Raw genomic sequence first — 23858 nt, 5'->3', positions numbered from 1 at the left:
AGAAGCTCTCGCCATCCTAGCGGTATATTGCGGATAGTATTTATCAGGGTTAAATATGTTTACTTCGACTGAAATTTATTAACAAACTTCGAATTTACCTCTTTTATCGCTCCTCAATATTTAACGTCCGATTCCATGTCACGCAAGTCTGGATGAGAGCTAGATGAACGTTACGATTTTTTCGCCTTATCTGACATGCGCATAATTGTGGTTTCACTACATATGCGCAGTAGCAAATTGAAGGTTGAACTCAAAGTCTGAAACCCAAGTCATTGTTAGGAATCGTGAACATTTTCAATAAGCACTCAGAAAAAGCGACCAGTAGGTATATGATTTGTGATATATCGTACTCATGAACTAGAGGAAGCAGTTTATATAGAGACTATTCCTGCTTTGCAAGTTAAAAAACAGAGTGACAAGGAGGGGATCGGGTATCGCGTCTGGGGCCGAAAGCACGCCGTACTAGGTTATGAAAAATCATAATTTTCAATTTTTCTCCAGAAAAATTATGAAAATGTTGTAAAAGTCTGATACAGAACGAATTCATAACATTTTCAAGATTTTTGCATATCGGTGATATGCATTTTTCACAGGGTTGATATTTGTGACCTCGCACCTGGATAATTTTGGTTGCCGTAATATCATAAATATGTCGCGCTTCCAGAATGAATAAATGATAGTGATTAAAATCTTTCATCATAAAATATTCTGAGTAAATATTTCATCGGCAATTATTTGGGTTTTTTTTCTTAATACACATTTTTATATGTCCAACATCCACTAAGATATGAAACAATGAATCAACTCCTCCTAAGATGCCAGTGTTTTGTCGTCGTTTGTCAAGTGAATGAAATTTGATCAGGATTAATAGACCAGGCCTTCTTGCAAATATTTGGCTATGAAAGTCAAAATATGCACGTCTTAAGTGGAAAGTGGTGATTTTTAAATTATCCTTTGTGATTATAACTCACTTCTGATTTTTGATGCACTAGTGAAAAGTTAATTTTATTTAGAGTTTGTATTGTAAAAAAAGAAGTTTGTCAAGAAAATGGTGCTATGTATTTCATATAAATTAACTGACGAAGGACGTAAGTGGGCCAACTTACTCTGTGCTTGTCACAGTTGATATCCTATTTACATTATTTAATTTTTATTTTTCATGTCGCCAGAATGTCATTCCCATTCAAATGCTAATTTTATGTAATACATGTGTACATCTGGATCATTCTAAGCTAACTCAGGGGTGTCAATGATTAAGTTATGTCATCAGAAACGAAAGTGCAGTCACATGTTGATCGTTTCAGGTGGGCGAATTTGAAGTCTGATATGTGGATATATTTTTAGAAAAATACTGGTGTTTCACTGATAAATCTCAAAAAAAAAAAATCTTATAGATGAACACATTTGATTTCATGTATGTGTTTGTTATCCAAAACTTGTGTGCACTATATAGCATCATACAAGTTTGTACATACCTGCCAACTTTTTCCTAATTCAGTGCGGAGTTTCCTGATTTTCACTCCCCAGCCCCATGTCCCAATTGTATGGATAAAAATTGGGATAATCTCCCAATTTCAGATATACGTGTATGTAGGTCATAAGAAACCTTGCTATATTTGTCAAATAGGTAAGACTGACCACCTGGCCACATCATCAAGACCTAGCTAGGTGAATACACTGTTAATCCTCGTTGACTGCTATGCTTGGGATAACACACGTACACTTGTACATGGCTGAAAATGGTTTCAAAAACAATCTTGATGATGTAAGAATGTGCAAGCATTCCTCAGTCAATGATTTAACCATATCAGTCCTTAAAAAAACTACAAAGTTAGCATCCTGAGTAAAAATTCAGACCAAAGAAATCTTTCACTCACTGAAAAGTTGACTAAAATTTCAAGCATGTTGGGTTCTCTCTCGCTCTCTCTTACTCCTCTCTCCCTCTCTCTTTTTTTGTTTAGGATGTATAATGTTTTTTTTATATATATATGAATGTATTCATGAGTGAGTATGTGTGTGTGAGAAAATATCTTTGATAAGTGTAAGTGATATGATATTGTATGTGTGTGTGTGAGTATTTTGTTAAGTACATGTAAGTTTGCTATGTGAGTGTAAGTGGGTGTGAATGTTGCTGATGAGTGAGTTTGTGTGCAGTAAGTAGTAGATACATGTGCATGATGATAAAGATGATGATGCATGTATATGTGTAAGACATATTCAAGTAAGAGCACACACGTGTGAGAGTGTGTGTGTATGTTTTTGTGTGGATTCTCTTGTATATTGTGTATTGTGTAATATGGAAAAAAAACAAAAAACTGTGATAATGGTTGAATAGAAAGTAGCTATACTTATGTGAAGTAGGATTTCCAGATTTGTATATATCTTCAGGTATTTTCTAAATATGTATTTTACAGTAAATGCAATAATTCAAATGTCATGGACCATTTGATTTACATTAAAACATTTTGAATTTCAGGAAAGAATTGTTTTAGCCTCTTTCTCTAATATTTTGATAAAATGACAGCTTAAAATTTCATTGTAAGTGCTCAATGTGTCTAGTATTTTAGAGCATTTATGCTTTGTTTCAGATATTTACTACAAAGAAAGGGAAAAACAAGAAAAATGGTCACATAACACCATACATGATGTTGTTAGTGGTAAGGATGTTGCCATTATCCTTGCCAATTGTGGAGGTCACCATGAACTATAGGTTATCATATTTGATGTGTAAGTTATTTTCTCACAAAGTCGTTTAAAGCCTAGTTCTAGTGCTTGGGTGTTAGTGAATTTGCTTTTCTCCAAGTCACTAGTCTTATTTGTTAGAATTTAAGACATGCACACTTTCCTGGATATTAAATGGATCTTTTGAAATTTACCTTACCGTGCATGCTCAAAGATGTGATGGCAATGGTTTCTGTATGAAATGTCATTCATTTGAACAAACTAAACATATGCATGCTTACTGGCCAAGTCCCATGACTCTAGTCCTTGTGTACAAACATAAGCCCTTCAACAATGTATTGCATGTTACTCGTCAAATATCATGATCAAAGGTTAGTTTTAGTCCGAGGCCTTTTTTTTTTATTAGTTTTGGTTATGTGATGATTCAAAACAATTGACCCATGTGACCTGGAAAAGGATTGAAGGTTATTTAATGAACTTGTTAATCCTTCAGCCAAACATACTACTGGCTTTAGTTATTAAAAAGAAACTGTTAGCGGTTTTTAATATATATGACACTGATGACCTTAGAAGGAAATCAAGGTGTTTCATCTGTTAATCACCTTAGGTTTTTTAGGTCACCTGAGTCTCATGGTGTTCTATTGCAATCACCTTCATCTGGTGTCTTGTGTATATAAACATTTAACATTTTTTACTTCTTCTGAAAACCCCTGATCCAATTTCAATGAAATTTCCTAGAAACCTTCCCTTGCCTAAGATGAAACAACATTGTGATTGTGATTTATACAGTCCTCCAAAAGGGATCAAATTGACTCAGATTTCAAAAATCTTCTTCTCAACACCCAGATATGGTAGAATCATATACTCTTCATGAATGGAAACATCTTAAGATGGTTTATCAAAATTATGAATTTTATGGTCAAGGGACTCGACATTTCCCTGAGGGGAGGGAATAAAGTTTACCAGAGTAAATATAGGAATCGTGATTTTTTAGCATAATCTGGAAATATTTCAAACTTGGTTAGAATTATGAATGAAGGATGACGGCTTGATGGTATGCCCATTTTGATCCTGACTGACCCCAAGGGGCTGATGGGCGTAGTCAAAAGGGGTCCAATAGACTTAGATTTTAAAAACTTCTTCTCAGCACCCTGATATGGTAGAATCAAATGCACTGTGAATGGAAGCATCTGAAGGTGCTTTAATTACCAAAATGAGTCTCACATTTCTTCCTGGTGAGAAAGGGTTTTTTTTTTTTGGTAACTTGGTTGCACAATCATGGTTTTCCTGTGCAACACTTATTTCAAACTTCTTCTCAAGTTTCACCAGTCGGATTGAGCTCCACCTTTACAGTCAAAAAATAGGTTACACTTGTTAAAGTTACCTACTCCTCATCAAAGCTACCATCTGCATCATGGAAAACTGCTTCTTAGTAAGATTTCATTCAAAGTAGAAAAAGTAACCCTTCTCCCTGCTGAAAGTTTTTGTAGTCAGATGACTGGTAGGGGCCTGGGCCTCTTGATCAGACTTTACTGAAATTTTCATAGAAAAACTGCTTTTTTGAGCATAATGTTGCATATTTCACACTGGATTAAGAATTATTAGTATAGGATGACAGTTTTGATGTTATGCATGTATTGATACTAGGTTATTGTATTTAGTATCACATTTTCTGTTTCATGAAACTTGATAACTATCTTTTAACCTTTATATTCAGCATTGCTTTTCTCTGGTGACTGTTAAGGCTGATAGGCCTCTTGTTTGCTTATTTAAAGCCACTTCATCCCAGCTTTGATGTTTTTAAAATTATTTTTCAGATGGACATTAATGTCATATGAAAATGTGAAATGGAAAACCTCAGGACTATTTCTTTATAATGTAGAAGATATACTAGGACGTGGAGCCACGGCTGTGGTTTATAAAGCTGTGAGAAAGGTTGGTAGAACATTGATACATGGAAACTTCTCTCAAATTGGCCAAGCATGAGACATGAAAATTTGGCTTGTTTAGGAAAGGTTTTGTTTGCAGAAAGAAACATACAGTATACATATGTTAGTTACTGAATACAGAAATACACATGTAGGGTCAAAGAATTTCTGTGAAATGAAAAAATACAGATTTTCACTGAAGATGAAAGACATTTACATGCATTATTTGGCCATGTCAACACTGACTACACACAAAACAACAATTCAATAATATTTAGGTTATAGAGGGTCTTTGATGACGTATAGCCATTTTGCTTTGTCCGTCATCATCTGGCGTGCATAAACTTTTGACATTTTAAACTTCTTGTCAAGTTCCGACAGTGGGATTGAGCTCAAACTTGCATGAAATGATCCAGAGATAGTCCTGACTAAGTGTTGTTATTTTTCGTGTATGGCTGAAATCCTAGATGGCCACCATCTTGAAAAACACATTTAAACTTCTCCTCCAGTTTCAATGGTGCCATTGAGCTAAAAAATGGTTGGAATATTAAGGACTGGTAGCCAACAAAGTGTTGTAATTTTTCAACCAGGGAGGCTATTTTGTAACTTGGTTGCGCAATCATGGTTTTCTTGTGCAACTCCTATTTCAAATTTCTCAAGTTTCATCAGTCAGATTTAGCTCCAACTTTGCAGTCAGAAAAAGTTAACACTTGTTACAGTTACCTGCTGATAAATAACAGCTTCTTAGTAGGATTTCTTTCAAAGTAGAAAAAATAACCCTTCTCTCTGCTGAAAGTTTTTGTAGTCCGATGACTGGTAATGCCTGTGGGCCTCTTGTTTCATTTCTTACTCAACCACCCTGAGGCAGAAACCAGTTATTGGAAATGACCTGATATTTCCCTGTTTTTTGATGGAATATGTTCTGATATTAGAAATGTAGATAAACCACTGTATACATGCACTATATGTTACTCTAAGATGTTCACTGTTAGCATTGACAAATTATTCTAGGATGAAGTATCATGACTGGAGACACAGAATCTATTCTTTAACTCCCATTGTCAGAGCAGTAATCCTTTAAAAACAAGTTTACAAATTACAGTATAATACACTTCAAATATTTCATCAGTCCTCTTTTTCAATTCATTAAAGATTTTTCATCTTTTTTCTTTTTCTTTTTTAGGACAATGGAGAAAAATGTGCTGTAAAAGTATTTCATGATAGGGTCACATATCATCATTCATCATTACCGAAGAGGGAGTTGGATATCGTTACGAGGCTAAATCATAAAAATGTAATACACATTTTTGGGAATGATGTTGATGTAAGTTTTGAAAATATTTTTCTTCAGTAAATTATCATTTTGCTTTTCAGTCATTGAAGAGCTATGCAAGGTTTTTAGGTCATCTGACCTTAAAGGTCAAGATGACTAATAGCCATTGTGCTTCATCCATCATCGTATGTAACCTTTTTAGGACCTATTCAAATACCCTTCATTCGGCGTCGTGAGTCTGTAAACAATTTAACACTTTCGACTTCTACTGAAAAACAACTAATCCATTTTCAATGAAGTTTTGCAGAAACCTTCCCTGATCTAAGATGAACAAAAATTGTGAATTATACAGTCCCCACTTCCCATGGGCCTGAGGGGCATGGTCAAAAGTGGTCAAATTGACTCAGATTTCAAAAATCTTCTTCTCAACACCCAGACAGAATCAAATACTCTTTATGAATGGAAGCATCTTAGGTGCTTCATAAAAATTATGAATTTTATGCCCCAGGGTCTCACATTTCCCCGTGGGGAGGGAGTAAAGTTTACAATAGTTTATTTGGGAAAACTAGATTTTTTAGGATAATTTGTTTAATTTCTGTTGGAATAATTTCAAACTTTGTTAGAATTATGAGTGAAGAATGACGGCTTGATGGTATGCCCATTTCGATCCGGACTGACCCCCAGGGGCTGATTGGCGGGGCCAAAAGGGGTCAGATTGACTTAAATTTCAAAAATCTTCTTTTCAAGGCCCAGATATGGTAGAATCAAATAATCTTCATTAATGGAAGCATCTTAATGTGCTTTAATTACCAAAATGAGTCTCACGTTTCTTACTGGGGAGGAAAATCTTTTTGAGACTTTACTGTAATTTTCATAGAAAAATTGTATTTTTTGAGCATATCATTGGTTATTTCCCGTTGGATATAACTTGTAAAAATCATCAGTATAGGATGACGTTTTTGATGGTATGCATGTATTGACACTTTATATTCAGTGTCACAATTTCTGTTTCATGACACTTGATAACTATCCTTTAACTTTTATATTCAATATTGCTTATCTCAGGTGACCATCAAGGCCACTTGGCCTCTTGTTCTTTAAACCTACTTCTCTTTCATACCTGGATGGATTTCAACCAAATTTGGTCTGAATAATCATCGGATGAGGATGATGATTTGTTAAATTCAGAATTTTGATTTGACCCCTAGAGGTTGAGGAACAGAGCCCCAAAGGGGAAAGTGCTGAAATTAGATTTAAAACCCTACTCTTCCTTTCTGCCTGCGTGGATTTCAACAAGTTTGGCCTGATTCATTGGTTAGGGTAGGCAGTTAAGCTTAAGCAAGATTCTTGATATTAGGCCAGTATCTTGCTTTTTCTACAAGCAATATGTGCAGAGTAATGGCATTTGAGTAAGATGACCATTAAGGCCTATGAGTCTCTTGTTTTTTGTTTTGTTTTTCTGGATGGGTTGGGGGTAGGGGCTTGACACAATTAATTTAAATGTAATCATTAGGGTACAACATTTTCACTTACTGGTAATGCTAAAGGAATGATATGTCGATAAGTATAACATAACAGGGCTTTTATGTTTTTGCAATTAATTAAATTTCCCCCAAAATGCAAATAAGTTTATAGTTCATCATATTGTCTGCAAAATCTGGATAGGTTTATCCTTTGTCCAATTTGTTGACTGTCAGACCAGGGATCAGATGGTTGTGAACCTTGTATTTGCTTCTGGTCCACAAAGTATAAAGTATAGCAAAGGAGACAGAAATAAAAATTTTGATTACATTAAATTCTAATATCTTTAAATTTTTACACATTGTGCTACTTTGATTGTCATGTGCTGTGCATAAACTTTTGACATTTAAAACTTCTTCCTAAGATTCTACATTGGGATTGAGCTCAAACTTGCATGAAATGATCCTGAGATGGTCTGGACCGAGTGTTATTTTTCAGGTTTGTCTGAAATCCAAGATGGCCACCATCTTGAAAAAAACATATTTTAAACTTCTTCTCCAGTCCCACTGGTGCCATTGAGCTAAAAATTGTTGAGAATGTTAAGGAAAGGTAGCCAACGAAGTGTTGTTATTTTTTGACCTTGTCAAAACTTTGGCACGACAGCCAGGGTGGTAGTTTTGTAACATGATTGCTCAATCATGGTTTCCCTGTGCAACACCTATTTCAAACTTCTTTTCAAGTATCACCAGTTGGATTGAGCTCCAACTTTTCAGTCAAAGAATAGGTAACACTTGTCACAGTTACCTACTCCTCACCAAAATACGATCTGTATCATGAAAAACAGCTTCCTAGTTAGCTTTCATTCAAAGTAGAAAAACCTTTCTCCCTGCTGAAAGTTTTTGAGATCAGATGTTCGTCAAAGCCCGTAGCCCTCTTTAGTTGTATTTATACTTTTTTCTCAAAACCATGGACCTCGTTCCAAAAATAATCAGAAAATAACCAGATATACACAACATAATATATTGTTATTTACAGTCCTCGGGGAACCATGTACTTGGTATGGAGTATTGCCGTGCTGGAAGTGTCTTCACACAGCTTGATAAACCAGAAAATGCATTCGGATTTCCTGAAGAAGAATTTTTAAGAGTCCTGAATGATATTGGTAAGAGTTATGTACCTAAACTGGTGTTTTGTGTTGGTCAATCTCTATTAGGTAAGGTATTTGGTAGCTGGTAAATTCATAAAGACTGGAAACAACAATTCCAGTAATTTTCTGCCAATCTTGTTCACTTTCACATAGTTTTCTAGGATTTAGAAACTTATATTTCCAACAAACTAATAGAATAACCAATCTTCATGCATTTGTTAATATAATTACAAAGAATGATATGTTGAAAAGGTCAAAGGTCACAATATAGCATGGTTGAAATGATTAGTTTGTGGCCTTTGATTTTTGCGTCACCATGTGTATTAATATATCTTGTAACTACTTCCAACTAAAACTTCTGATATGTACACATACTTATGGGACTTAATTAAGATGGTTTTTGGGTAAACATTAACCTTAAGTCAATCTGAACAAAGTTGAATATTGTTGAACCTGTATGAAATATACAAAATTATGCTTGTGAAAATAAATTAAGGTTTGAACTATCAGAGTCTAGTAAGTTAACATTGCCCAATGTGTGTATGATTTGCAGTGTAAAGTACTTATTATGGTAATTTACAACCTGTAACCACATGCAGCACCGTTATCTCTGTCAATAGTTAACCATACATACCATTCTACAGTAAGATTAAAATTCTAAGTATAATAATAGAAGGTCCAAACTATCACTAGAGAGAAAAGTATTATTCTTATTGAATAATCAGGTGTTAAAATTACCTGCCTATTTAAACTGACCTAAGGTTAACATTATTCAGCCTATCACCTCTACATTTAACAGATTTTAAAGTTTTAATTTATGGATGTTTTCCAGAGTTATAGTCCTTTGTTTTTCAGCCCACCATCATTGGATACTGGGCTAATCAAGTCACCCTACATCGCTGTCCTTAAACAATTTTTGTTATCGCTATATCTTGAAAGCTACTGGATTGATCTTTCGCAAATTTCTTGTATAAATTCCCCTTTTGTTTCTAGTTGTGCCCATTTGATTTTTGGACTGATCAGAAAACAAAATGTCTGACAGTTGTCATTGATTTTATTGATGAAAATTCATTATTGCTATCTCTTGAGAAATACTGGATGAATCTCTCTCAAACCTCTTACATTACCTTGCAGCTTTTGATGGGAATATTTTACAGAATATTGGAATCTTTCATATCTTTATATGAATTGTCTAACACAGTGCTAACAGCTTATAGTGATAAAAAGATCTACATGTATATGAATTGGCTAAAGGACACCACAGCAAAGTCATGAGGTCAGTTTATCAAATTTGATAATAATTTTATGACCATATCTCGCAGTCATGCTATGTGTTTAAGAATATTTTTAAAAAATGGAATATTATGTTTCAGCTCATGGCATGCACTATCTTAAACAAAATGGAATCATTCATCGTGACATCAAACCAGGAAACATCATGAAATTCATTGATGAAGATGGCAGGTAAGGAAATCAATTATAAAAAAAAATATAAAAAAAAAAAAAATTATATTGGTATGATGGACAAAATATTGATGTATACAGGCAAGTCCAGAGGTATAGTTATTGATGCAATGGTTTACAAGGATGATACTTTTGTCAAGATTGATTAGAATTGTCGTTTCAACACTTACTTGAATTCTGAACAGTCCTAGTGACTCCAATAATATTGCATACATGTTTATATGTTACCATAAAAACCATTTAAGATAAAATATAGTTGTCTGTGTCACTGTTAGTTCCATTGTGTTGTCTGGATAAAGGTTTCTACTAGATAACTTTAATTCCCATAGACTAATGAAACAACATTATTGATTGACCAATGAAACAACATTATTGATCGACCAATGAAAAATCTTTATTGATTGACCAATGAAACTACATATTAAGGAATTGTTTATTGAAAAGTCCTTACTTTTAATTGCTTTTCAAGTGTGGAGGTCAAAGGTTTGAAATTGTGTAGTTCTAAATAGAAAACTTGTTTGCACACAGTAATTTTAATTATTTTGGACTGGTTGCATTTCAACATTTACTAGTGAAATTGATTGTTTGGGATTAGTTTTAAGTTTGGCAACTGAAAGACAATTGACCAAAAGAAGGTAGGGGGCTTATATGCATGCATCTGCCCATTCGTCAGTGTCTATCATCTTGGAGAACTGTTGTACCTTACTTTGACACTTAATTTGTCACTGTTTTTTGACAACTGCCTTCATGTTGATGTTTTGAAACAATAACTTGAAATTGAAAAAAAAAAAATTTCAGTGAACGTATTCTTAGATTTTACTTGTGAGGATGTCCATTCTGTGAATTCTTCACTGTAAAGTTATAGAATTAATACATTACTGCAGGTCAACTTATGTGGGATCACTATCCTGCTCATTTAGGGATTACACATGGAGATCCACTGAGATCATTCAGATCCATTTCTGTTACTTTTAAACGACTATTAATGTTCGGTTGTTAGAAACCAGAATAAGCTTAACTGCAATTACCTTATAAGGCAGTCTATTCTACAATTACGCAGGGTTTCCATAATTTTGTTAGTAGTAGGCTGTGTAGTGAAAGTAGGAGGCTGGTGAAGCAAGCCGACCCGAGCCGCAACGCGGCGAGGAAGGGGTGGCCTGCCGTGTATGTGTAGTCGTGTACGGAACATTATTACGGAACTGGATTGGTGTAGGCGGCCAAATGATCAAAGAAGCCGGTCAAATTGGCCGGCGACCAGCTCTTATGGAAAACCCTGATTACGCCAACTATACTACTTCCAGTTCAATCCAAGGGCTGCTTTACATATTTTGCTGACATTCAAACGTTCAGTTCAAAGAAAATGCTTTATAAAATTCAGCCACCTACCTTTCTTTTTATTGTTTGAGAGTACACATTAAATTATTTAGGTATAGAACGTGATATTACAGCAGCTTATGGTTTGTAAAGAACACACATAATTGTACTGGTTTTTTAAACATGTATATATAATGGCCGCTTCCATGCCCAGTACAGGTGTGCATACATGAACATGAATACATTTAAATCGGTAAGATGGTTTACAGGATTGGGAAGGATAGCTAGACTAGCTGTCATCAGAACAGCGGTACAAGTATCTTGTTAAAACACTATTGCTGTACCACTTATGTATTTTATATAATCTATAGCTACCTTTGTTCCTTTACTTTGTATTGTGTAACTAACTATTGTTATCATCACGTGATCATGACAATGTGTTATTATGTCAAGGCTAAACTGTAATTTTACGCTTAGCTATGCCGATACTTGTACCGCTGTTCTGATGACAGCTAGTCTAGCTAGCCGAAACATGACAACCTAATAAAACTACTGATCACCGAATCCTTAGTGTTGATGCTCCATCCTTTATTTAGTGGTTAGTACCTATCATCTATGGAGCTCTGCTAGAATCCTTTGCATCCACCAAGGATTCTTCTACCGATACATGTACCAACTAGTACCACTCACAGAACCTTGGACTCCTACACCTCTTTTTATGTTCTCTACATTCAGTGTAATCTTAGCAAGTACTACTCATTTTCATTTTTTATGAGAAATTATCTCAAATTGGGGATACTTTGACTAAACACTCGATGATCTGTTGTATCACAAGGCAATATACCAAAATGACAACAAGAATAAAGACAGAATACGCAAACATACATATACTGAAAGGATAAAGAAACGCAGGGTAATATTTATCTGATATTTTGAAAATGCGTTCTCCAAATAAAGTGAAACTTTGTGGATTGAGTAATTAGGTCACATTACACCTTGTCATGTATCGAAAATTTAGTCATGGTACAGTGCACAGCTCTGGTAAATGGAGGAAGGAAAAAACAAGAAGTTCTGGCCTCATGCAGCGTTGGTCAAGTCACTCTTCGTTAGTCTTTATACAGACCAACTGCTTCCCTAAAATTAATTGAGAATTTGATTCGTTTTAAGAATGGCACGACTCACAGAAGTTCAGAGGGGTCAGGCCATTCAGATGCTGATGCAAGGACAGCTGCAAAATCAGGTTGCTAGGCACTTTGGTGTTAAGTTTCTACTATAGAATGTCTTGTAAGACGTCTTCGGGAAACTGGGCGATTGGCCGATCGACCTAGGTCAGGACGTCCGCGCGTAATGTCACGACGTCAGGATCGCTATATCGTCGTCTCTCATGTGCGTAATTGACGCCTTACTGCCGTTGAGAGTGCACTTAATGTTCGTGGAAATCATGGGCATCCTATAAGTTCAAAAACTGTAAGGAATCAATTAAGAGAAGTTGGTGTAAGAGCACATCGCCCCTACATAGGTCCACACCTTACCCCTGCTCGACGTCAACATCGTATGGCCTGGGTTGCTGCACATGCTCCACTACGGTTTCCACTGAGGCAGTGGAGATGAGTTTTCTTCACAGACAAGTCTCGATTCTGTCTTTATCGATCTGACAGCCGTCAACGTGTCTATCTGCATCGTGGCGAATGTTTTACGGACGCTTGTGTTGTAGAGAGGGATAGGTTTGGGGGCAGTTCAGTAATGGTGTGGGGAGGAATCTCACACTGGTTAAAATCACAATTGGTTGTTATTGATGGCAATTTAACAGCAGCTAAGTATAGAGATGAGATCCTCCGACCCCATGTTATCCCTTTCTTACAGCAGCATAATCTAACTCTCCAGCAGGATAATGCTAGGTCCCATGTAGCAAGGATTAGCCAAGTCTTTCTGGCCAACAACAACATTCAGCCATTAGATTGGCCGCCATATAGCCCTGATTTGTCCCCGATCGAGCATCTTTAGGACCAGTTGGATTGACAGGTTCGAAAGCGCCAGCCACCCCCTGCTACTGGAGAGCAGTTGACCAGAGCTCTGATTGAAGAGTGGGACAACGTCCCCATAAGACGGATTAACGCTCTCATGAACTCTATGACCAGAAGAATAAGGGCCGTGACCACAGCAAACGGCGGACACACAAGATATTGATGACTCAGTTCAATTTCAATTTCAAAATCCTATGGGTCCATTCAATTTAATCGTTAGTACCTCTAAACCAATTGTCATATGCAAAATACAGACTTTGGAAATTTTTAAGCTTTAATTTATCTGTAAGTATACAAAATTTCGTTTTAAATGAAGCCCGATATCATACTTAATTTCTGGTTTAAAGTTCACCCTGCGTTTCTTTATCCTTTTAGTATATATCCAAATTTTGCTTTTTTCATGCAATTTAGGTAGGTATTTTTGTGGTCTAAATGATGTTACAATTTCCATACGATCGGTTGTCCTATTATTTATGAATTGGCCAGGTGTCACATGGTATCCTTCTGTATACTCATCCATCAAAATAGACGTCCTCTCATTGTGTTCTTTAAAAAAGGAAAGTGTATCAGGCTTATTTTTTTTTTTTTTTTAAACAGATCTGCATGAATTGACAACCCCCCCACCCCCCATGTTTTATTTCATTTGTGCAATTTAGTTCGTTTGTGTACTTAATCATGCCAGAGATTGGATACTTGGTAGGCTATATCTAGAAAGAAGATCTCCAGTTTTTAGACTTAACATATTCAGTATGCATAGCCTATTGCGACGGCCTTTCAGACATTTACCGATCCTGTCCTTCTCATTGGCTGAAATATCGAAAAGAGTTAGAGCCCTCTAGCGGCAATTTTCTACGTAAATAATGCCGCGATATTTCAAATCGCTATTTTAAAAGCATCCAAAGTTAGTTTATTGGTTTAATAACAGTACGATTACTATATATTTAAAAAAAGAAGCACTGTGTGGTTAAACTATTGATAAATTTTGAACAATATACTTTATGGAATTCTCGACATGATGTAAGCGTACAGAACACTGTACTTGCAAGTTGATAAGAAGCTAGTCTGGGGGCTTGGTTTGAATTATCAACTAACAGCACTTATAAACAAACAAAAGTTACAAACAGAACATCAATTTTGTTTTAATCCCTGTCGTGGTGGCAAGATCGTCTTAATATATAACATCACTTTAACTCAGTAGACGTCACCGAATTGGACTCTTTGTCCCACGCGCACACCCGCCGATATGACACTTTTTCAGGTTTTTCACACCCACTGCCGTGACACTTTTTCAAGTTTTTGAAGATAAAAAGTTTGCGCTTCGTAGGCAAGTTACATTTGGTGCTCATGATTTATGAATGATACATTTTTAATACTGTACTGATCATGATGTTGACTCTGATATAACTTATATTTTTTGTCTTTTAGTTTTATTTGATGAAGGTTGATTGTGCTGATTTCTCTAGGTTTGTTAATGTGTATCAAAGTTCCTTGAAATGAAAATATTCCTTCAAACAAAGCACGTATAAAAAAATCAAAATATTCATGTTTATAATTATCAATTAACTAGAACGAAATATTTCCATAACATAATTATTCGTTTAGCGTGTCATGGTGACATTATCTAATGCATTGGAGATCAGAAATAGTAGTAGCTATAGTGAAAATATTGTAAATTTTGTATATATATGGAAGCCTGGTTTAATCTCAAAGCACTATGTCTTTATAGACATAATTAATTGGAAGAAAAGTCTAACCATGATACTTCAAGGAGGATAGTCATGTAAATACATTTAATGTAATTACTTACACTTTAATCTATCTGAAATGCTGTGTACACCTTATCTACTTTCTTCAACTACAAATATAATTATAATAAGTAAGGACTATTACTTTGCAATACATTCAAAATGAAGAAGTAGGTATAAAGTCCTTTCGATTTGTCTATATCCTCATATTGATAGGAAAGTAATTGCAACATCTTGGGTATTTCAAAGGTTTTATTTAGTCAACTTCATCATAGAGCTATTTATCATTTGGCTTGTTGGCAATAAATATATGGTTGTGTGTATTTTGTTTTTTGTTGTTTTGTTTTACTTTTTTGATTTGTTCACATAATTGTCGTCAAATTTGAAATAAGAATTAAAGAAAATATAAAATCGCATAAAATTATGAAAAATAGCCTCTGGTTCTCTTATTTTAGTAATTTTTGCATTCCAAAATGTAGGAGAATGGGGAAAGTAATATAGCTTTGCGGTTATTTGTGAACATTTTTCAATACGTTTAGCCTTTCAGTACTTTCAGTACTTTGATTACTCACTGGTGTAAAAATGTTATACTTATTCTATATAATCTATTGGGTAATGAGCACAATGCTGTTTTAGAAAATATAGTAATTGTGAAATAATGTTCTTGGCCCTGAAATTAACTACACTGAAGTCTAGGCTAATACCAATGTAAGATATCACAATTGATAATTAAAACATAATCTCGAGATCCTATTATTCTTACATCAATAACTTATCACCGTTCATTGTAACTTTCAGTTTAAAATGCCCATCGGAAATCATTGAGGATCAAATACAAGTATAATCTTCCTTAATGTGTTTGTTGAGGATGTGTTCACATACATACACATTGAAACATTTTTATACATAATTAACACATGTATATTTAACCATTAAAGTACTGATTGTTTGTAATGTGTCCCTGGGAAGAAAGGCAATTTTGACCTCATAATGTTGTGATCACCTTTTGTCCAGTGTTGTGGGTCTTAAACAATTTACATTTTCGACTTTTCAAATATAAAAGCCCTTAGGGCCCATAGCATGCTTGGTCAAATTAATGACCTTGACCTTCTTTCAAGGTTATAGATATAGATGTCAGATACATGAAAATTACATGAAAAATTCTCAATAACTATGAGGCCCGCCCAGAGTCTTGATTTTAGGCTGAGAGCATGTTAAGATGAAAGTATACCAAGTTTGTTGAAATAAATAACTTTGATATTTACTCCATGTCATAGGGGTCAAATATGGCAAAATCTTAAAACAACTTCTTTATGATATACAGAAACCAGATGTTGGGTCTGCAGGATGCTAGGGGTGAATGGGTTACCAAGTTTGGCAAACTAGATGACCTTTACCTTTATTCAAATATACTAAAATTTTTTAATGTCTTTGTATCCAAGAGGCCCAGATTTGTTTTATTGGTCTGTAGCATGTTTTGGTAAAGGGAAAATTCACTTTCAAACTGAGAACAATAAAAACTTTATTCATTTATCAGTTCTGCTTCAATACTGGGACTGATGGACAGGTTCTAAAACTGTCGAAAGACTTGAAGACCTCAGGTGACCGTTGATTAAGACCTATCTTGTTATACATTTGAGACTGAATACTTTTTCGTGTATAATAATTGTTAACCTGTCTAGTAACAGAATGAATGTGAACAAGTAGGGGGTTACCTGCCTGACCTTGTGGATTTTCCCCTGGTGTTGTTTTCCCACTCTTTGTATGCCTTACATGTGGGCTAACAAACAAAAGCGGAACATGATTTAACAATTATGGTTTTCCACTTCAATAACTATTTTTCACCATCTTCTCAAGTCCCGCAAGTGGGTGTGAGCTCATAACATGCCTTTATTCATTTACAATGAGACTTGATTACATGCAATTACGTCATTCCAACATTAAAGCATTCATGTGATAATATATCAGGTATACAGGGTTATTTTAAGGTGTACTTGATAGATTGCAGCAGTCCTTTTTTCAGCTATGATAAGGCACAGTTGTGTCATACACATGGCCAAAGTACACACATTACCTAGCAACATTGCGTCATACATATTGTCTGCTTCCGTCTATGGTTATTGTGTATTCTCCTTTCATCATGCTTGATGTCGATATACTCTGGTCCTGATTTATATTGCAATAGTTTTTTTAGTGATAATCAATGGTTACACAAGTATGGAAGACTTCATGACATAGCACGTACTGACTTGTTACATAATATTGATTACGTTTTAAATGGATGGATTCTACACCACTTTAATTATCATGGTAAATTTCTGTTTTATTTTGTCTTGAAATGATTACTTCAGTTGTTACTGGGAACATATACTCAACAAAAACAGAAACCCACAGTTAAATTATGCAATCAAAGCCTATGAAATTTTGGGTAATTTGTACAAAATTTTATATCAATGTGAAGGGACAAGTCTACTTTTCATAATACTGTAGAAGAAAAGTCTTGGTGACATCACTTGTGTCATCAGTAGTTACTCAAAGCTTTAGGATGCTTGTGAAAAACAAAATGACACTCTGATATCTGGTGTGGGCAACTCCTGCACTAATCCCTGCACAGATTCTCCTATGCATTGAATCATGAGAACACGAATTCACCTTAAGGGAATGTTTCATTCCTGTGTCAATGTCACAATCAGCTGGGTGCGGTTAGTTGGAGGGTTTTGACACTTCCTAATATGCCTATGTCAGGGCTATATGGAGACCATTCCAGATGCTGAACGTTGTTTGCCTGGAAAAAATCACAACAGACTCTGACAACATGCGGTCGAGCATTGTCTTGCTGGAAAATTAGGTTATGATGTCCAAGAAGTAGAAGGACATGGTTGGAGGATCTGGTCTCTGTATCAAATAGCATTGAGGTTTGGATCCAGGACCACTAAGGGGGATTTTACCCCATAGGAGATGCCTACCCAAACCATTACAGAAGCCCCACCAAACCTATCGCTTTCAACCACATATGTGTCAGCAAAACACAAACTGTATCTGTGATATACACATCTTCTTCCGTCTGAGCGACAAAGACAGAATCTAGACTCATTAGTGAACATTACATGCCTCCACTGATGTATCTCAAACCTATTCGGGCCATGACTGCCCATCCAGTCAAAACACTTTGTGGTGTCAGAGGTGACCCGACATGAGGTCGTTGTGCAATGATTCTCTGTGAATGCAAGTGATTCCTTGCAGTTTAAGCACTAATGGGTCTGCCATTAGTAAATAAGGTATGCAACGCAGTCTCTACAGCAGTAAGAGCAACAAGCGAATAACCTTGTCTAGTCATGCTGTCATTACACACGGACGACTGCTCTTGGGACTATTAGAAACTAACCAAGCAGTGTGGAAACATGTATAGAGATGGTTAATTGTAGATGGGGCAATGCCAAACTGCTGTGCAACTGCAGTTTGGCTATGACCATCCAGCAACATCACAGTTGCTCTACCCCATCTAAATTTGAATTAAGCAAGGCATCTCGGCGAATTCAAAATGCAATGCCAACATGGAAAATTAATGTGGCTGAACTTAGAGTATCCAGTGATATTTGTTTGAAAAAATCTGCCTTGGCTTGATCACTATAGAAGGTCACAAAGTCAGACAATGACATCATCATGTTTGGCTGTTTTTAAGGTAGATTGTCGAGAAGGGAGACCATTCATGATGTAATACCTGACCAAATATTCCCGTATTTCCTTACAGCTAATGTGCACTTCAGGGGAGAACTTCGTCTGATAAGATAAAAAGGTTTCTCAGAATGTTGAACATATTTGTGGCAAAATGTGCACTGATCTAATCCATGTCTAGAAAAACCACATTGATCTACATGTTTAGTTTCTCAGAAATGGGAGTTGCTATGGAATTTTTTTTTTATTCTGTTAGGCCATCCCTATGTAAATACAGATGTACTACGGTTACCACATCCGGCTGTAAATGTTATCCTGATATCCATAATTACTGAAGTTATGTAGGCGCATTTTGTATATACACACCCAGATGCTTTCTCTAAACATATGATAAATAGCTGTGCAGTAAGGGCAAGGACCATTATAAAGCGTAAAATTCAGATGTATATAAGCCTGCAGGTTGAAGTGTCAGTTTCTTACAGTTTATCTAAACTTTGTAGTTAGGAAATGCTTTCAGATTTAAAAATAAAAATAGATAAAGGAAATGGATATCATTCATGTAATAGTTTTTAAATGTGATAGAATTATCAGAATTGATTGATGTTTATAAATATCTGTTGGAATTTCTATTAATGGGCCAGGGAACGGGGACAGGGAGTGTCTGCTAAGGTTTTATGTACTTATGAGCAAGTAAGATTAAATAAATTTAGGGTCTTGTGGATCAGAAGTCTCCCTCAGATATATGTCTTATGGCCCTATTCATGACTTGTGAGTCCAAGGATACACATATGATAGATTTTTGGGGGGCAAAATGATAAAAGAAATTCAAGGAATTAACAATTTCTATCTAGCGTAAAATTGATCATACAGTGCACAATTTTGTATTGTATCCATGGAACCATAGGGTCATACAAAGGGTTGGGTGGCACAATGGTAAGGCATACACCTTACTGAACCATCGGGGGTTCAATTCCTGACATGGATTTGAAAAAGGTATGGGGTCACCTTCCCAACTTCTTGGGTTGTCAGGTAGTGGCCACAGGTCGTTGTTTTTTTCTGGGAACACTGGGTTTCTTCCAACTGCAAACTAGGCTCAGCCTTAAATGACTTTATATTTTGATAGGGCATACAGCAACATTAAACAAAACTGCAAGGCTTTTGATGCTGGGCTAGGTGTCAACAATTATATATCTATAGGCTGAACTCAGATTTCCCAATGTTTTAAATATGTTACTGTACATCTGGGTCTTGGAAAACATGGGGAAGGTGATGCATATATGGTCTTATATTCATCTTATTTTCTTGTCTTAAAAAAAAAACAAATAAAAACTAGGATTGTATTTATCTTTTCAGTTCAATCTACAAACTGACCGATTTTGGAGCCGCCAAAAAAGTTGATGAAAAGGAAGAATTCACATCTATATATGGCACAGAAGAGTATCTAGTAAGTGATAATTAACAAAAGAAAGATTGCGATTTCACTTAAACAAAACAGTATTCTGTATATGAATTGCAGTTCAGTTTAGGGATTTTCTAAACCATGATACTTATTCCAAGTGTAGCCAGATGGCTCTGTTTTCTACACAACCTTTAATGGACTTGAGTGCTGAACACAGTTGAAAATTTCCTTTTGTATAATACATTCTTCATCAAATTTGCATTTAAAACTATGACAGAATAAGGTTATTGCCAAACAAACACCATACCATATAAGATTACCAAGTTTGCAAAATGATCTGCTAACAGGCAACATTCTGGCTATCTGTCACCAAGAATGTATTCTTACTAATACCTGGTTAGAATTAATTGCTTTAAAGTTATATTGCATTATCGCTATAATTATTAATGCAAAGTAACCAGGATACCATGAAAACATTGATAATTATTAATAAACCTTTTCATTAGCATTGTTTTCCAGAAATGTATGTGGTTTACCATTACAGAAAAGTACTTGTAGTGAACATTTTGTTTTAGCATTTAATGTTTAGAAAAGCTATTGATGCCCGCCCACACACCACACCCCACACCCCCCACCCCCTTCCAACCCCCACTAAAAAGGCCTATTACGTAATTGTGTAATGCCTTATAAATTTTCATCAATAGCCTTAAAAGCAGTATCAGTTTGAGCATGATTAGTATAATTATTTCTGCTTCGGGAAAAACACTTCCTGTCTGCATCTTATTAATGTGGCGATGTTTTAAAGAAAGCATGATTCATCTTCCTTTAACATAAGGTTAATGTATTACCAAGAAGTACAGTACTCACTCTTCTAAACAGATAACAAATCTGTGATTCTATTATATACCATTAAAAAAATGTAAGCTATTGTCAAAGGGAAATGACACACATCTAATATCTATGAATGATGAATAGATCATGCCTACAACAATAGAGAATTATAAAATATGGAGTGTGGTCATATGTATAAGCATTTCAGTTCATGGCTAGTAATAAGCCATGATGGGATGGGGGTCTGCATACCTCAGTGTGTTAGAATGTTCCTACAAATCCTCAGTGTGTTAGAATGTTCCTACAAATCCTCAGTGTGTTAGAATGTTCCTACAAATCCTCAGTGTGTTAGAATGTTCCTACGAATCCTCAGTGTGTTAGAATTACAATGAATCCTCAGTGTGTTAGAATGTTCCTACAAATCCTCAGTGTGTTAGAATTACAATGAATCCTCAGTGTGTTAGAATGTTCCTACAAATCCTCAGTGTGTTAGAATGTTCCTACAAATCCTCAGTGTGTTAGAATGTTCCTACGAATCCTCAGTGTGTTAGAATTACAATGAATCCTCAGTGTGTTAGAATGTTCCTACAAATCCTCAGTGTGTTAGAATGTTCCTACAAATCCTCAGTGTGTTAGAATTACAATGAATCCTCAGTGTGTTAGAATGTTCCTACAAATCCTCAGTGTGTTAGAATTACAATGAATCCTCAGTGTGTTAGATTGTTCCTACAAATCCTCAGTGTGTTAGAATTACAATGAATCCTCAGTGTGTTAGAATGTTCCTACAAATCCTCAGTGTGTTAGAATTACAATGAATCCTCAGTGTGTTAGAATGTTCCTACAAATCCTCAGTGTGTTAGAATGTTCCTACAAATCCTCAGTGTGTTAGAATTACAATGAATCCTCAGTGTGTTAGAATGTTCCTACAAATCCTCAGTGTGTTAGAATTACAATGAATCCTCAGTGTGTTAGAATGTTACTACAAATCCTCAGTGTGTTAGAATTACAATGAATCCTCAGTGTGTTAGAATGTTCCTACAAATCCTCAGTGTGTTAGAATTACAATGAATCCTCAGTGTGTTAGAATGTTCCTACAAATCCTCAGTGTGTTAGAATTACAATGAATCCTCAGTGTGTTAGATTGTTCATACAAATCCTCAGTGTGTTAGAATTACTACGAATCCTCAGTGTGTTAGAATGTTCCTACAAATCCTCAGTGTGTTAGAATTACAATGAATCCTCAGTGTGTTAGAATGTTCCTACAAATCCTCAGTGTGTTAGAATTACAATGAATCCTCAGTGTGTTAGATTGTTCATACAAATCCTCAGTGTGTTAGAATTACTACGAATCCTCAGTGTGTTAGAATGTTCCTACAAATCCTCAGTGTGTTAGAATTACAATGAATCCTCAGTGTGTTAGAATGTTCCTACAAATCCTCAGTGTGTTAGAATTACAATGAATCCTCAGTGTGTTAGAATGTTCCTACAAATCCTCAGTGTGTTAGAATTACAATGAATCCTCAGTGTGTTAGAATGTTCCTACAAATCCTCAGTGTGTTAGAATTACAATGAATCCTCAGTGTGTTAGAATGTTCCTACAAATCCTCAGTGTGTTAGAATTACAATGAATCCTCAGTGTGTTAGAATGTTCCTACAAATCCTCAGTGTGTTAGAATTACAATGAATCCTCAGTGTGTTAGAATTACAATGAATCCTCAGTGTGTTAGAATGTTCCTACAAATCCTCAGTGTGTTAGAATTACAATGAATCCTCAGTGTGTTAGAATGTTACTACGAATCCTCAGTGTATTAGAATTACTACAAATCCTCAGTGTGTTAGAATGTTACTATGAATCCTCAGTGTGTTAGAATGTTACTACGAATCCTCAGTCTGTTAGAATGTTACTACGAAACCTCAGTGTGTTAGAATGTTACTACAAATCCTCAGTGTGTTAGAATTACAATGAATCCTCAGTGTGTTAGAATGTTCCTACAAATCCTCAGTGTGTTAGAATTACAATGAATCCTCAGTGTGTTAGAATGTTCCTACAAATCCTCAGTGTGTTAGAATTACAATGAATCCTCAGTGTGTTAGAATGTTACTACGAATCCTCAGTCTGTTAGAATGTTACTACGAAACCTCAGTGTGTTAGAATGTTACTACGAAACTTCAGTGTGTTAGAATGTTCCTAAAAAACCTCAGTGTGTTAGAATATTACTATGAAACCTCATTGTGTTAGAATGTTCCTACGAAACCTCATGGTGTTAGAATGTTCCTACAAAACCTCTTTATGTTAGAATGTTGGCCTATTTTTGGTTTTTGGGTGTTTGTTTCTGAGGAAGCCTAGAAACAAGTGGGTCTGTAGTGACATGGTTATGTCCTTTACCTAGACACTTTACCCTTGCATGTGATGGGCCTCTTGTATGTTGTTCATTTAGACGGCCACCACCTTATACAAGGAGAACCTGCCTTAAAATAACACTGGTTGCTCACATGGCAATAACCAAACATGGTTATTACCCTTACACTAATATATTGCAATTAAGTGAAAATGCAAACCAATTATATTTTAATGTCCTGTAATAAGCCCACTCCCTGAGTTGGTGTCATAAGTATTGTGCTAGCCCCATAGCCATTGAGAATCAATATGCTATGTATATATCAGTGACTTATCAAAGTCTAGGATGGAGTCAACCCCCTTAAACTTAAGTTTACTGAACTTTAAGTCCTGTCAACTAATCAACCATTAACAACTATTTCTTCTCTTTATAATGGCTGTTATTCAACATGCCTTGTAAATATTTATTTATACATCATATCCTGTAGCTGTAACTGTAGTAGACTTAATTGTATGACACACAAGCTGTACTGTATTCACTGGCATGGGATAGGCTTGTGTATTTGCTCATTAGCCT

At 35.5% G+C, this 23858-nt stretch overlaps 1 protein-coding gene across 1 annotated transcript in view; it reads left to right on the top strand.

The window, feature by feature from the left end:
* The first annotated feature begins 4533 nt into the window (after window positions 1-4533).
* Window positions 4534-23858, top strand: part of LOC132559845 (serine/threonine-protein kinase TBK1-like) — a 37687-nt gene continuing 18362 nt past the window's right edge. Inside the window, exons 1-5 of the mRNA XM_060224475.1 lie at window positions 4534-4617; window positions 5794-5934; window positions 8380-8506; window positions 9865-9955; window positions 20067-20157. Of these exons, the coding sequence (XP_060080458.1) occupies window positions 8404-8506; window positions 9865-9955; window positions 20067-20157 (285 nt within the window). The 5' untranslated portion in view covers window positions 4534-4617; window positions 5794-5934; window positions 8380-8403. The remainder of the gene's footprint in view (window positions 4618-5793; window positions 5935-8379; window positions 8507-9864; window positions 9956-20066; window positions 20158-23858) is intronic.

This window comes from Ylistrum balloti, unplaced genomic scaffold, assembly GCF_031769215.1.
Source record: "Ylistrum balloti isolate Yb309-2 unplaced genomic scaffold, AGI_CSIRO_Ybal_v1 Utg370978, whole genome shotgun sequence".
Classification (NCBI taxonomy): domain Eukaryota; kingdom Metazoa; phylum Mollusca; class Bivalvia; order Pectinida; family Pectinidae; genus Ylistrum; species Ylistrum balloti.
Note: the sequence above shows the minus strand (reverse complement) of the source record. Positions and strands in the feature narration are given on the sequence as shown.